This window comes from Falco rusticolus, chromosome 9, assembly GCF_015220075.1.
Source record: "Falco rusticolus isolate bFalRus1 chromosome 9, bFalRus1.pri, whole genome shotgun sequence".
Classification (NCBI taxonomy): Eukaryota; Metazoa; Chordata; class Aves; order Falconiformes; family Falconidae; genus Falco; species Falco rusticolus.
The window spans coordinates 30,412,062-30,428,870 of NC_051195.1; the positions used below are offsets into that span (position 1 = coordinate 30,412,062).

The 16,809-nt window shown below is 39.6% G+C and overlaps 1 protein-coding gene across 7 annotated transcripts in view; it reads right to left on the bottom strand.

Moving 5' to 3' along the window:
- NT5C2 (5'-nucleotidase, cytosolic II) overlaps positions 1-16,809 on the bottom strand; it is a 63,332-nt gene that overhangs the window by 25,239 nt on the left and 21,284 nt on the right. For all 7 annotated transcript variants that reach the window (XM_037400615.1, XM_037400614.1, XM_037400617.1 and 4 more), the window contains one exon: positions 6,119-6,192. In XM_037400615.1, coding sequence (XP_037256512.1) covers positions 6,119-6,192 — 74 coding nt within the window. Of the gene's footprint in view, positions 1-6,118; positions 6,193-16,809 lie in introns of those variants that run through there.

Sequence of the window (16,809 nt, forward strand, 5' to 3'; positions counted from 1 at the left end):
ACCGACAATAACAGTATCTGAACAAAGAATAACTGTTTCTTTGTAGTTGCTTACGTTACAAAGCTCAGCAGCTCCTTAAAGTATTCGGTTCAATCTTTCATGTATAAAACTCCCATGTTTATACTTCATCTGTGCAATCCAGAATTTTTTTATACAAGGTACAAATTCCTTAGTCCCATCTCTCAGTTGTGGAAAACAAAGCACAGAAAACCGGTACAACTCAGCTGCAGTAAAAATACTAGAGCAACTGAAGAACAAGTCCTCAATTCAGCTGCCACGTTTCCTCCCAGATCATAGGCAGCAACAAGCCAATCCTGCCTTCTGGCTGAGTGCATTTTTTCCACAGTCAACAGGTAAAAAAAAAAATTTCAAAAATAAAATGTGGGTGTGAAAAATCTGCCTCTCCTCCAAACTGCAGGGATGGCTTAGACACAAAGACCTACTTGAGGAAGGGGCAAAACCTGTTTACGCATGTTGCACTTTGGAGCAAGCTGGGAAAGGCTAAAGCTGTCTTTCCTGTGTCTCTTCCCATGTAACAAGAAGGGAAATGCTACAGTTGAAAGCATAAGCAATTTTGCAATAAAATCTTTGCAGTGCACCAAATCTTGGCATTAAGTTGGCAATGTTTCCAGGACACAAGCTATATTCCAATCAGATTATGTTGTATTAATCACATTTGCACACAACAAAACCAGTATTTTTCAAGCCTCATTTCCCCTTTTCTTTTATTGAAACAGTTTTCAGCAGCCAAGGATAATTTCATTATTGATTTCTGAAGAACATGAAAGCAGCAGTGATTTAAGTACAGGAAAAGCATTCCAAATGAAAGCATCCTGCCTACTGGCATTACATCTTATCTAGCGCAGAGATAGAAAACTTTCAACAATGCCGTAACTTTTGGAGAAGGAGGGTAGTCACAGAGGAATCTTTTCAAGCACAATTGAGTTTGTAATTCTTACTAATTCCCTCTCCATCTGCCAATGGCCCAGTGTGAAATTACTGCCAGTTTGAGTGCCCCACTGCTTTAGCCCTGCTGCTGTCAAGGGACATCTATCCATCACCTCATTGTGCAACCTGTCCCATTTAAGACCTAGTAATGCCAAGGCCTCCTGCATTACTTGGATCCAGACCTACTAATTACAAGTGTGGCTCACATGGAGAAGGAAGTAGCCAAATAAAATGCTGCATGAAACCAATTTCTCTGCTGCATTTCCAGCTAGCCTCACCAACTCCTAATCTCAGGTGAGTGTTGCAGTGAAGATTCTACCGATATACCTTCGTCTTTCTTCCTACAGTTTGCAGTAAACACAAAACAGAGAAGGTTGTGAATCTTTTGGATTACATGCAACATTCTCCTTGACCAAAGCATGGGCTGTTTTGAAAGTACTAGTAAAACAGGAAGGCAGATCAGAATTGTTACTGACAATTGGTCTTCTAGCCGGTCAGGATGAATAAGCAGAGATGAATCATTCAGATAATAAAAGAAACTACTAGTTAGCAAACAAAAATGCACTACAAAAGGACTCTCAAATCTCTAACTTAAGGATTCGAAGAGGAACTTTGCAAAAATTCTCAGTTCTGCCCTAACAGCAATCGCAGCCCTTCACAGCTATTTGCAGATCCTGGTGTAACACCGTTGCTTTCCAAGGAGCAAGGGAACCTCTGGGAATCGGCATGGGCCTCGCTCCTTGGCTGGCAGGCAGCAAGGTCAGTGGCAGAGAATGAAGGGTTGCTGGGGTGATGGCTGCGTAACATCACAGGAACTTGTCTTAACCTCTGCTAACAGCAAGGGCTGAAACAGATGATGGATCCCACTTGGGTCAAGCCATCCAAGATTTCAAGCAGCGACTCTTTAACTAAGCACACAAACCACAGTCAAACACTGCTTTCTTCCTGCTCCTTCAACTTTCCTCCCAGGAACACCTAGCTTAAAACAACCCCATTTTTTTACGTATTAAATGTGATTCACTAACACAAGCAAACCAAAAAGACTGAACAGGAAGGGGACAGTCAGTTTCATATACAATACAGATTTTTGAGCCTCCAGGATTAGTGTATCCAGCACATAAACCTAGTGAGACTTGGGAGTTTCTATACATGTAGATCTTATTAACTCCATGAGGATGCAACAGCAACCTTTTATGGAAAAACAAGGAATCTAAAACCTGTGAGAGTTATTTCAATTTGCTTTCATTTTATTTTGAGCTCCCAGCAGTCAAATTAATTCCAGCTGTAATCACAGCGGTTATGAATTCAGCAATTTAATGTCCATAATTTTTCAGAAGAGGAGGCAAAAGCCTTCTGGCTCTTTTCTTCAAGACTTTGTTTGCCCAACCCACCCATTAACAGTATTTCTCAACCCTATGCAAGGAAAGAGACAAACCCTATGCAAGGAATGAGAAAACATAGAAGTTATTAAAAAGAATTCAAAATTTAACGTAATTTTGACTTGAAAACAAACAAAATTACTGTGGCAATGCTATATCAGACAGCCTTGATTGTTTTCAATTTTAAGTTGTGGTCCTTTAATTTAATAAGGCTAAGAAATACTACCCTACAAAACAACGCATGAAATCATATTTTACGTACAATGTAACACGATGATACTAAAACTGCTGTCAGTTGGCAAGCTGACATTCTCAGTCATGCTAGTAGTAGAACACATGATCACTGCAGAATATGTGTAGTACCCGTTACAATATACTTAAAAATTATAATGCCATGTCCCTACCAAAATTAGATTATTCTAGACAGAAAACAGTGTTACTGGAAGTAGGTTTGTGTCCTTAAACTCATAAAGTACAAAACCAAAACTGTTTCAAACTTCTGAAGTTCAAAGTAAGTCAAGTGATTCTGACTTCTTTGGTACTCAACAACTTCCTAAGCAAGACTTACGGTGCTGCCAGTGGCCACTGATTGGGGAAGAACAAAGAGAGAAGAATGACAGAATCATAGAATGATTTGGGTTGGAAGGGGCCTTAAAGATCATCTAGTTCCAGTGCCCTGCCACAGGCAGGGACACCTTCTACTAGACCAGGTTGCCCAAAGCCCCATCCAACCTGGCCCTGAACACCTCCCGGGAGGGAGCATCCACAGCTTCTCTGGGCAACCTGTTCCAGTGACTCACCACTTTCACAGTAAAAAATTTCTTCCTAATACCTAATTTATATCCGCCCTCTTTCAGTTTAAAGCCACCCTCCCTTGTCCTGCTGCTACACGCCCTTGTAAAAAGTCCGCCTCCAGCTTTCTTGTAGGCCCCCCTTAGGTACTGGACAATGTGACAATGTGTTTTCTTTTACTGACACCGCAGCCTCCTCTTCACAAGACAGTAATTCAGGGTGTCCCAAAATAATAATAATTCTTTTGACATGTCAAAGCGTATGACTGTCAGCTATGGGATGAATGTCATCAGTTTATTTCTGATGTGAAAGTTCACAACAGAGAGTGGGAAAAGGATCTGGCATGTAGTTTTTGGCAGAGTCAATGGCTCTGACTGCTTTCAATCATTAACTGTGAAGATTGTGCTTGGGATATTTTTAAACAACTTTACAGAAAAGTGACTTAGCAATATCTGAAAGTACAAATGCAGAAAACTAGATGAGGAGCTGATGACACTGGATACGCTTCTGTTCTTCTTCCTTGGTCTATTTAAATGTCTTGAATGGTGTCCAAAAGGCTTCTGCTCAGCATGCGCCATCTGGTATGCAGATGCCATTTCCAGATGTTAAAATACAGATAAAATAGCTTTTTACATTGTTTTTTCTTTTTTAATCTAGACAGTAGCATGTCCATGTCCATGTGAAAAGGTGTATAAGAGATAACATGCCAAGAAAGAAAACACAACAGGGTCTAATGAATGCAATACAACATACTAATGTAACACTTCACTTGCCTCACTTTATTATAATTTCAGATTAATTTATTATAATCATATTCTAACACTACACTCTTTAAAGCCCCTGCAACAAATAAGTAATTTTTCTTGTGTGCAACAGTTATATATAGCAAATAATGGTCAGATAAGAAAAGCACACACGGAAAAGAAAGGATGACTCTGAGACAGAGGAAGACAAACAGGGAATTTTGTATGTTAATTTGCCAGTCAAGTGAAAAGAAAGGAAAATAGTACTTACCAGGCATAATGGTTTTCATCTGCAAAAGGCTTTCCAACCTAATTACATTCTCACAGCTCCTTGTAAAATGATCTGCAAGTATTATCTCTGTTGTACCACAGAGGAAGTCATAGGACAGCAGCTTACTCCAGAGCAGTCCAGATTTCCAGTTTTCTGCTCGGACCACATCCTATTTCTTTTTCTGCACCATACCCTATCACTCAACTCCCCTGAATGTACCGACCCTGACTGCTTAACTGTTGCACTGTGATCTTCCAGCCTTGGAATCCCTAGGTTTCTATGTCCCTGGGTATTGTTTTAGAATGCTTGTAACATTCACATTTTTTCCTCTCATCAACCAAGTAACATTTTGTGGATAACAACACATTTGCTCTGTGTTTACAGGAACAAGCAACACTTGAGTAAAATGAACAGTCGTAGAAGTGAGGATAGTGCTGAAGCTCTCCTTCTGTCAGGATGAAAGTTAGCAACATGCTTCATGCTCCATGCCAGTCCCACTGGGATCAACTGAGTCCTTGGGAAATGCTGCCAGTTTGCAAAAGGCACAGAAGTTGTTTTTCCATTACAGAAGTGAAACTTAGAAGTTTTTTTTTTCTTTTAAGCATTTGTTCTTGAACAACTGTTTTGCACTCCTTAAAGGCAATGCCACAAGGCTGTCACAGCTGGGAAACACAAACACTGAAAGCACGTGCCTGGAGTCAGATCCAGGACAGCTTAACAACAATACACTCCATGACTTAAAAAGTGGCAGGAACTTTAAACAGAGGTATAAATGAGGTGCTGAATAACTAAACCTTTTATACATAACTACTGCTTTCATGGGTAACTGCTTGAAAGAACAAAAGCAAGTGATCTAAATACAAACTGCAATTACCTGCCACAGCCTCCAGAACTACTCCTTGCAGCATCGTGTTGAACCTTGAGCACATGGAAACCTTCCTGCCCTTTGCTCAGCCACTGACCGTGGCTCCTGTGACCCTCACACTGCCTCTAGCCATATTACTCATCTCTCATTCCTTCTCAGTAAACACAGTAACTAGATGACCATAGTCGACATACTGCATTAACCTATTATTAGGTGACCCTGACGCTCTACCTCACATTTTCTCAGTTTATATTCACAATTCTAAATTGAAATATCAAGGGTGATAGTAACTTCTTATCTGCAATCTTGGAAGTGGTAATGAGAAAGAAGGCAGGATTGTCCATGACATCCTCAGTTACAGCCTGTGTGATACTATAACCTAAGAAAGTGGAAGTGGGCTTTTTATCTCTTCCTTCCTTAAAATACATAACATCATGCAAATCTGATTATGCAGAAAACAGTAACTTTATCTCCTCCCTTCATCAAAAGCCTCAGAGAACTTACCTGTTCTGTATTTGAAAGATGGAGAAGTCACGCAAAAAATTTCATGAAACTAAAAGGTCTTATGCAACTTCCCAAAGGCTATCTGCCATAAGGAATGCGCAAAGCTTTCTAAAATAACTTGTTCAGCTGACGCAAGACACTCCCCCTGCCTTGCCTCTTCTCAAAACAAGTCACTAATGTGGCCAAAGGAGAAGAGAAAAGAGGAAAACCTGTTCTGACCCTGCCAGGACAGAGGAGAACCGGCTGGCTAAAGATGTAGCCTGCCATATGCACCCAGGATAAGAGAAATCACCTTGTTATTCAAAGCCAGGCTTGCAGGGGCAATATCAAAATATAGTGGGATCTCAGGAAGCAATTAGACTTATTAAGCTTTGGTTTCCTTGACAGCCATAATCACTTCAAACTGTACTACAACACAACTTGTGACCAAATACAGCTTGCACATAACAAATTTAAGGCAAACACCTAAAATGAAAGTTCAATTAATAGTGAATTATATATTTGCTAATAGAAGAAGCACCTGCTAACTGAAGCAGCCCAACCAATAACTGGTTTTCGCTCAAGAAGAGGCAATATTCCAAACTAAATCAATGACAAAAAAAATTAAGATACTCACCAGCAAGCGTATAATCCATATCAAAACCAAAGCACTTTATCTTTTCCATGGCTAAACTTCTATTTACAAAGACCCTGTAAAAAGAGAAGGAATAAAGCCATGGGTATGAGCATTTTCAAAATAATCACTTTTTAAACCAAAACATTCTGCCAGCTGTCAGGATGTCTGGCTCTCTTAGGTCAACATCAGAAAATATACCTGAAAACAGAGGCAAGTTTCATTTTTTGCTGTGAGTTCTCCTGAAGCAAAGCCATGACTTTGCAGGGTTGTTCTAATTATTGGTATGCTGTCTAAAGACATGCACGCATGCATGCACACACACACACGGCTTTGCATGTGACCTGCAAAAATTCCTAAGAATAGAAGCGCAAAATCTCCTGAAGCAAAATTCAGAGCTCAAGTGAAAGGAAACTGAAAGCAGAGGACAGGAAGCAATACAATTTGCTTGATTAAAACAAATTATTACAAAGAGGCAACAAGGAAAGAAAAATAACATTTCTGTGAAAAAACTCACAGCATTTGAGCCCTCTTTGGAACTATGTCTGGAAATTGCAAGCAAACTTATGCAGATCCATTTCTGTATTTGCACCAACAACATTAAAAAACATTTAACAGAGCTCTGAAAAACAGCGCCTGAGATAAATTTTCATCCACAAGAATATGCTATTTCTATTGTGAAAAATTTTCTTCTTAATTATAAGTCCCCTGCAACTCCCTGACAAAACTGCTACTTGTTAAATTCCACTTTTACTATTAGTGCCTATTGCAATGAGAATCTAAGCTGAATACTTCCAGGCCCTTTTTTATGACAACATTTTAATACACCGTATTCAATTTAGTTCAAGTAAATAACATGGTAAAGAAATAGGTCAGAGAATACAACAAAAGCTTTTCTTGCTTCCTGTTCCAACTACCACAGTAACTAAGCTGCTTATGTTTCTCCAGAACTTTAAACCATATAGCAGATCTGTAATTCAACAAGACTTCTCTCTGCTGTCTGTCTTATCTAACTTTAAGAACGAGAATCACAACTCAGCTGCAGGATGGAAGCTGAGCTCCTCAACACGCATCTTGGACAGAAATCCCATGTACTGCACAAGCTGTGATGCCGAGACAAAATCGTCCTGAAGGAGAAAGTCCCAGTGCCTTCACCTGTACTCTGATTTCAGTATGTGAAAATCTCCGAATATTTAATAAGTGCATTGCCGTCAGCAGAGTAATAATCCTCTTAAAAACTGAAATCGGCAGCACTGCCGTGTAGGAGGAGTGGCGCAGGGACAGCGATACAGCAATGGAGAGAGCAAGTGCAAAACAAGGCACTCGTACATTCTGAAAAGCTGAAAGAAACCACTGGGCAGTTCTCCGCACGCACGTTCCGGGCAGGTGGCCGGCATAACGTGCCCATTTAACCGCCCGTGTCAATCCAGCACAGCTCGCATTTTAACAGCAAACTGCTAACATGAAACTATCACGCTTCTATGCAAGTCGCCTTACCTCATCTTTCACCGATGTGCTCCTTGTTTAGTTTGCAGCCGCCTGATTCATCTACTTGTCTGAATCATATTACACAATTCCTTTAAAGCTTCCCTAGTACCAATGCAATTTTGCTTGGATCTGATTTGACTTCAGAAGATCATTATGTCTGAACCAAGCCTTAAAGTACTGTATATCTTCTTGGACAGTGTTCTAGAAAACACATCTGTGGCTAATTTAACCAGTCACTGGATATCGTTGTTGTTCCACACAAATCCACTTGGAATACAGTTCCTCTGGCAATAGCACACTTTCCCCCTAACCTTGCACACTCTCTCTGGGAGTCACAGTTTCCTGGCAAAGTGCCTGCCTTTGACAATGGGGCTTGTCACTAAGGGGCCTCAGAGGTTATAGATGACGCTCTTTTCTGATAGATTTATGTATTACCTAAACAAGACAAAGTGATGGGGAAAAAAAACTGGACACTGGTAAAGAAATGTCTTTTGGAAATATGAGATGGGATAGTAAATCACTAAAAGTCGCTGTTGAGATAGCTGGCTTTTGAGAAGGTGGAGCAAATTATCCAAATCTGCAACTTGAATCTGTTTGTCTTTTAACCTTGAGATAGCCCTGACTTACATGAAGCCAACGCAAAAGGCTATTTGGTACTAAACACAGTCTCGTACTTTGTGTAACGAAGATGATTACATTCTGTTGCTGCTGGTGCCAGAAAGCATTACTTATTAGCTAATTCAAAGACACAATTTCTGATGTCACATGTGTGCAGTTTGTTTCTGCAAGTGGAGAGCATTAACAAGGAATAACATACCTCTGGGAGACACTAGCAACAGTTTTTGTCCAACCGGTGGAGTCCAGTTTTTGTTCCTGCCTTTAGGCTTAACCCCAGAGCATAGTTTTCCATCCCTCTGAACAGGACAGGAATAGGAAGGGAAATTTAAAGAAGCTCAGAAGAGCATTTCAGAATTGCAACATTTGGGAACAGTTTCCCAAATGAGGACAAAAAACAAGCACTAAGATGGAGCTGAATGCGCTTATAAAAAGGGTAATACGACAGTGCCTGTGAAAGGCGAAAACACGGGAGCTGTGACCCAAGAGATCTCTTCCAGTCCAGCCTGCCTATGTTTAGATGATGACGACACCAAACTGACCAAAAAAATTGGAAAGATCTCCAAGCCTCTGACATTTTTTCATTGCTTGCTTTCAGAGTATTTACAAACTGAACCCCGGGACTGAAAAAAAAAAAAAAATAATCAGCACACATTGATGCTGAAGATCTGGAAAAGTTTACTAAATGCAATGAAAAGAACATCTATTAGCATATTTCTGTTCCAAAATAAGTCTTATGACTAAACCACGAAAATTACTATACCAGCCCCACTCTTGGTAACAGCTGGTGAAGATCTCTTTCTCCATCAACTCGTAAATATTGCCTATGACCTAGAAACCATAAGTGGCAGGGTCTAATCATGCCCCAACAGTGCACAGGACCTGGCAGGTTTCAAGGCGTCCTACTGACTGATTTGACATGGTAATTACTTCATCCACCGATGCTGGAGTGAAACAGAGCAAATATTTTAAAAAGCTAAAGAAGGCTATTGCACAACACGTTCGGGACAGGAAATGAGAACACTTTCATCAATTTAAACTTGGATGTGCTTTGGCAGATTAAATGGCAGACTAAACAGTGGCAAAAAACCCTGGAACCGATTTCACTTCTCTTGTGAAGGCCCAGCGAGATACTGGGTTATTTTGTAGGCACTCGGGACCTCAACTTTAAGTCCTGATAAAGACATCTCCCATGCACAGTGCCCCCCTAGACACAAGAGACTAAGTAGATACTTACAACTAGTTACTCCCAGAAGCTACCAACTTAATTCAAGGGGTTTACTCAAAAGCAGTAAATAGCTGCAGTATCCTAGAAACTAAAGATAAAATTTGAGATTAAATCACCACAACAGTTTCTGGGAAGAACCAAGTGCTTCTCAGAAGCTGCAGACTTGGCCCATTTCAAACCTTTGCTTAGATCCTAATCAAAAGTTTGCTCAGACTGATTTCAAGAATACTGGTCAAATGTCTTTGTTGGCTACCAAAATGTAATGTCTCCACAGAAGACACAATACAGAGAAAAGACAACAGCTGTTTTTTAATGACTATAAAGCAAAACCAACACTAAGACCCTAAGAACCTTAACCACCTGATAAAAAAGATCCTCTAGTCTCTAAAGGAAAGGATGAGATGACAAGTTTTTTACAGCTCAACTAGATAAACAGCAATGAAAGAAGCTTCCAAATTAGAAACAGTTGAGATAAAGTCAGAATACGAGGAAAACTAAGATCACCCATCGTTTTCAGGCAAGGAAGTTTTAATTTAAAATCATTTTTCCACTTGCCAAAATCAGAAGAAATCACACTTTTGCTTCCCCCAATTTTGTTTGTTTCCATCCAGAAAATAATCATTTTAACTAAGAGCACTGAAGCTAAAAATTAAGCTGATCTAAACATCTAACTGCACTGGGGAGTAAGACCAATCCAACTGCATGCACAGCATGAAAACACCCTCTCCGTTCTTTGTGCTGAGAGTCAGACGTAGGTATTGCCTACACCCAGTTCCCCAGCTCCACACCTGTCTGCAACCAGAGCATCTCCTTAAATAGGACATTGCCTTTCTCTTGTTTTCATCTTTCCATTCTGATGAAAAACCAAGCTTTTATATTTCTGCTTTGCGGAACACGCCTGTGAACGTCCCTCCGTTCTGCACTCCCTGTGCAGTGTGGCTGGGGTGGTCCAAGGTGTTGGTGCTTGTGGGGAAGCCAGTTGAGGGACCACCTCCAGCCCCATCAGCTCCCTGAGCCAGCACACAGGGCAGCAGGGAGGCAGCAGCCCGGACTTGGGGTAGCTTAGCTGGGCACAGATCGACACCTTTAGAAAAATGGCCTTGAGGAGCTCTTTAAAGGAAACCATGAAGCACACTTCCTCCCTAATGAGTTCTTCCTCAAAGACTAAACCCTGCAGCTTGGCCACAGCAGAAGTCTCTCAATGACGAGAGTATTTTCTTTTTGAGCTCTATGGATTGTGCTGGATAAGAGAAAAATATGTTGCACTGCAAGAAGGAACTGCTGAGCATGCATTAAAGGAGTCACAGAGCTCTGATATCCTCAACACTGCAATCCACGGCCCTTTATATTTTTACAAGAGAACTGATCTTGGTTTTGTTACTGTTCTTGTCAATCAATTCCAAAGCAGGAACATAAATCCCAACTCTTCTCGAGTAACACAGGAGAGGAGCGAACGCAGGGAGGGAGAATGTTTCTGTTTTATTTGTGCAAAATCTCAAAAGCATTCTGTGCCCTGGATGCAATCTGCATGTATAGTATTATTGTAATATGACCAACAAAGTAAACAAAATGCACAGAATTATACAATATAAGGAGGAACTTGGCACATGTCTCACAACAACTCATAGCGAGCAAATTAAAATTAATCATGTGAGGTGAGGATTCTGGAACAAAGCACTTTTATAACGATTTTCCAAATGAGTCTAGAAATACCTTGCAGCAAGAAACATTCTTTGTCAGGAGAGTATGATTCACTGGAAATTAAATAAATACAAAGAAACTTGCAACAGTGCTGAGTGGAACAGCAAATACAGTGGGAGCTGGCTAAGCATCATCTACTTGTGTGTTCAAAAAAGACTGTGTCGGACAGTTGCGCTCAAGCCAGCCATGGAACAAGGACTAACTAGCCAGAAGGCTCAGATTCCTGCTTCCTCAAAGTTTAGGCACTTTGGTTAATCTTCACTATATGGACAACTTCCATGTTTTAATAAGCTAGAAGAGTTAAAAAGAAAAAGAGGGAACTAAATGGATTAGCTTTTAATAGCCTCCCATGTCCAAGTTCCCCATGGCCTCTTTAAAAAGGCTAATAATGAAATAAAGATCCTACCACTCCTATAAAAACTGAATGTTCTCAGTAGTACTAGCTAGTCCCCAGATGTTGTGTGGTTGAGCAAGATGTCTCACTACGTGACAGTACAGTTCTGGTTACAGGTGACTTCCAACAACAACAGTGAACTCATCCGAGTCCCTCACTGACCTTATTTATCTGGCACAAATCATGTGAGAAACCTTTAAGATACTAATATATATCAAAACATCTTGTCTTTGGGTGCTGGATGCTTTGGTACCTGTTTTAGAGGGGATAAGAAATAACCTACTTTAAAGTACTAAAGCCAATGTAATCTTTCTTTTGCCAAGTCTTGCCTGTTAGGCAGGTAATGCCCATTCCATATATTATTATTTATCATACCATTTTGGTCCTTTTTTTACAGTGTTAGATTTTCAGAGTTCCATTTATTCCTTCTTCAAACCAAAGAGGAATAATTCTGACAGGTCAGCATGTTTGTAATCATCTTTAAAGAGAGTGTTTGGCCTCAAGATGACCATAGGCAGTATCAGATAGGAGAGACAGAAGAAGAGCATCAAACTTTCCTGGCTACTTCTAGTAATATTTCCAACATAATGCCCTGCAATTTCACAAGACTAACCGTCCTTGTACAATTACAGTGACATAAAACTGGAAAATCAGGGCTGGAACTTAAAAGTCTGATGCAGAAACATGACTATGAGCACTTCGCTCTGAAATTCAGCAGGAATCAGATGGAAGGAGATAGCCTTGGCCATTTCTGTTTCCATTGTTTGGGTTTTCTTCCCAGGCAACAGTAAAGTGCCAAGAAGCTCACATATGGATTCCATCCCAAAATAACACCCGTCTGCTTTGTGAAACTATTAAAGCAAGGGATCATGGGACATTTTCAATGTAATTTCTTTATTATTAATTTGGCAAGTGCTCTGCTTTCTCATAAGCTCACCCATTCTGCCACCTTAACACTCCCTCTCCCTCCTCTCTCCAGCATTCAAAGCACAAAAGCAAAACAAATAGAGCACCACATACTGCCCTCCGCTACACACATGCCACCACATGGGTCCAAGAAGGCTGCACAAAGACATACGAGGACAGACCATAGCCAGCAGTGTCTACACAGCTACCTCATTTACAGTTACATCAAAATACCACACATCACTTATCTGAATGCGTCTGATGAAAAGAGCATTTTCAGGCCAGTAAAGGGTTTTTTTCTCATTTGCCACCTCAATGAACCGATCTTTAAAGAGACTTTATATATAGCTACCCTAATGATAAAACAGTTTCAAGCCTCATAGCCTAGTTTATATAATATTTCCACCTGTTTGCAAGCACTAATGATCTTGTATCAATCAAGTGAAGAAACAAGATTAGCAGTGAATAGCCCAGAGTTTACAAATTTGAACAAACTAAAATACATTTTTAACCCTAGAAATCAAAACAAATAATTGCTAACCCTTTTGCTTTGTCGTTATTATATACCACTTTTTTTACCCAGAATCTCAGTGTATATGAACAGTTTAAATCACTTAACTCCTATTACCACCACAAGATGCTTTGACAGCAAATTGAAACACAAAACTCTGAAGTAACTTATTCAATACTCTATGACCAGTCAGCAGGAGAATCAGGATTAGGACTCACGATGCCACATCCCCTGCACTAGCCAGTAAACAACGGAGCAAGAAAACAAAACTAAAACAATAGAAACCCCATGTTCAGGATGAGAAGTCTCAAATGACTCTGATGCAAAATGGTAAAAGCATCCCAAAGTCTGTATGTTTAACAAAAAGGCCATCTCAGCCTTACCGCCCTGTTAAGCCAAAACTGCAGATAAGTAAATATAAATGCAAATACCTGTTTCCTGGATCTTGGTAACTGTCAGTAACAAGGGTGGATGGAACACCAACTTTTTCCATTATTTGCTTTAACTAGATGTGGTTGCTATTTAAACCCTAAAGAGCTATGTGAGATAATCCAGAGGGTGCCTAGAAGTGCTCACTCCAAGTTAAAAAATAGACACTAGGGCAATCTGGTGGCTCAGAGTCAACCTAGTTCTTGCCTAATTACAATCACGTTAAATGACAGTACTCCTCCAGAACAAATGATCTAGTGATTATCCTCTACCCGGAAAAGTCAACAAGCAGTGCATGAGGGAGGTGGCCTCACAACCACACACACCAAGGAAAAGCCACCTAATAGCTACACATCCATTTTATTTCCGAATTAAAACGTATGTTGCCAATAGCACAGTAATGCAGTATCCTCTTACCAGTGACCTCTGCTAGAGAATGAATAACATCTAGCTTGTATATTAATTCATCTCTAGACCTCACCTCCAACAGGCGCCAACAATGTTGTATAACGAGGTCTGTGGCTGATAGTAACACTAGCTAACCGAAAGTCTTCGTTGAAGTCATCAGGAACACCCTGAAACTAAAACCCCACCACTTCTCCTCCCCTAAAGATTTTTCTAATTCTTGACGTTGCTTTTACAGCCCTTGAACTCTACAGCATAGCATACGTGTTCACATTCACAAGCTTTCTTACTTCATCAAAAACCTTCAATACTGTAATTCCTTAAGCATCTACACAATCTGATTCAAACACCAAGCAAAACTTTTGGGAGGAAAACAGCTACGAGAGGAAAAAAAGCTATAAATACTTAATTTTGCACATTCTTGCTTATGGCATTCAGATGTGATTATGATATAGTCATCATACTCTGAGTCAGTATGCATTACACCAGCTAAACCAGTCCCAACCAGGATTTCTGCCAACACTATTATATGTTGAACATCCATCCATCAAGTATGATAGAATAAGAAGGGCAACACCTGAAAAAACATGTTCCTAGTATGAATGACCACAGTAAAATATGACTATTAGAGTGGCATCTTCAGAGCTACATTTTGGTAAATGTTATAAAATTTTCTTGTCCACAGGAACATTATTTTTATTTTTTAAGGCAAATTATTTTGCTTGAGTTGGAAACTTTTCCCCTTATTTTATGCTGCTACAACATTTACTATTCAAGCATATAAAATCTAGCGTAGTTCATGAGAACCAGAAAGTTAAATCAATCGGTCTAGCTATCTCCACTGACACATATGTAAGCACGAACTTAACAAACAAGTGAAACAAGTTTTTAAAATTTCACACTTCAGAAAACCAAGCATTACTAGCAGCATTTAGAAAATCCCTATGAATGACTTTGAGCCCAACTAGGCTTCCAACATTGGTATTGGCTAGCCCCAGTTATGCTCATCTGTACATGTGGCCCAGCTGCCAAGCTCCACTGGCCTTCCAGACTGGGCCCACAACATCACAGGGACAAGCTTTAGGGTGAAAAAAAAAACTTAACAGTTTTAAATTCAATGTTCTTCTTTATTGTTTTTATTTCTAAGTCACTTTACATTCATGTTTTCAAGGTTTTTTTCTTCAGCTGACAGAGTAAGAAGAGGCAGAAAAAGAGACTGAAGGAGAAAGAAAAACAAAGAAAAAGGAAGGAAGAGAAAGAAAAGAATCTTGACAATTAATGACTTGTCTTTTATATCTCTCTTTTTCATAAAATTGACAGTGCTTCAGCAGTATCCAAGAGTCAGAGCATACTTGGAGCTGACTGAAATGAATTTACATCCTAGAACTGATGGCTGTGACCAGCACACATGTTCTACATCTGAACAATTATTAAAATACTGAAAAACAGAATATAAAACAACTAGGTGAAAGAACTTTGGTCCTACTTTATCATGTTAAGTGTGCATTTATCCTTCAAGTAAGAGCACATCTGTTAACATTAAGATCACAAAAAATACCAGAAATAGAAATCTGACAACACTGTCTCTGGCATGAGGTTGTTTCAGATTCTTACAATACTAGATTATCAAAATAACTCCCATGAAACTGGTACACCAAAGCCATTAATAGCACAGATTTATACTACAGTCTTGGCATCAGGTTCTCTCATTCTCTCCCAGTCTCATTCCCTCCCTCCCTCTCTTCTTTTTAAAACAGGATAGCAACTTCAAAACAAAAATGTGCCTCCCCTTAACGTATTTCCAACGTTGTGCTTTCCATGAAATTCTAAAGTGCTAGCAACATTTCTGCTCAATACGTTTTCAGTAAGACATTTCTAGATTCTAAAAAGGGATACTTAAACCATACCACAGACTAATTTTGGACTGCCAGATCCCAGCACCTAGTGGGAAACCCTGCTTTATATGAGTGCACTCTCATCTTCCATAAGGAAATTCTTTCTGAAAGTAAAGATTTCTTATATGAATAAGGGTAAACACAATGAGGACGTGAATGTGCAAGCTCTTAAGGACAAGCACTGCTTCTTTTGGATCTTGTACAACACTTAGCAGACTGTCAGCACCCAACCATAACAAATGTTGGAAGAAATATTTAGGAAAAAAAAATAAATAGGCCTTAATCTTTACTTCATTTCCATCTGTCTAAATCAGGATTAATACAACTAAAGTCTAAGTAAAATTATGACACAAAACTAAACCTGTCAATAACCTCAACAAGGTGAAGATTCTTGGCCAGGGAATGGTTTAAAATCTTTTTACATGGTATATATAGTTACATTCATTACACATTTCCGTATCTGACAAACCCACTGACATAGACAGACTCAATGTCACCACTTAAGACATGTGCCCAAATATAACCACTGGAAATTGGTAAGCTTCAGAAATGCATCACAGAGAGCCATTACTTAGCCTTAGACACTGCAGCTTGCACAACTTGGTCTATCGTATGATGCTAAGGTATTTTGATCGAATTAGATTCCATTTGGAGAATCAAAAGATATCTAACACTTCCAAAAGACTTCCTCAGAAATATCACCCTATATGAATCACAAATGCAACATGGCATTTAAGCATGAGGTTGGGAAATTTGACTGATTTTTCTGTTTCTGCATCAGACGCAGGTCTCCCCAGCTCCTGCTGAATATACGCTATACACTGATCATCATAGTGCATGACTTCTCAAACTGAACAAGCTAAACTTTGGAGATACACCTCCCACAAACAGAATGCTGACAATTACTCAATGCTGTTGTTTTTAACTCCCTAATGGTCCAGACATCTGATAAGGATATAGACTGCATCCATCTTTTATGCTCCATGCCTGGAACCTTGGGAGTTGTGGGCTAAATTCTTGGCTCAACCAAACCTCCAACATGATCTTGTGAAAACAATCTAGTGTCTGTACTTTGATTCCCAAACTATAAAATGAGAGTGATAATTTTTTTTTTAATTCCGT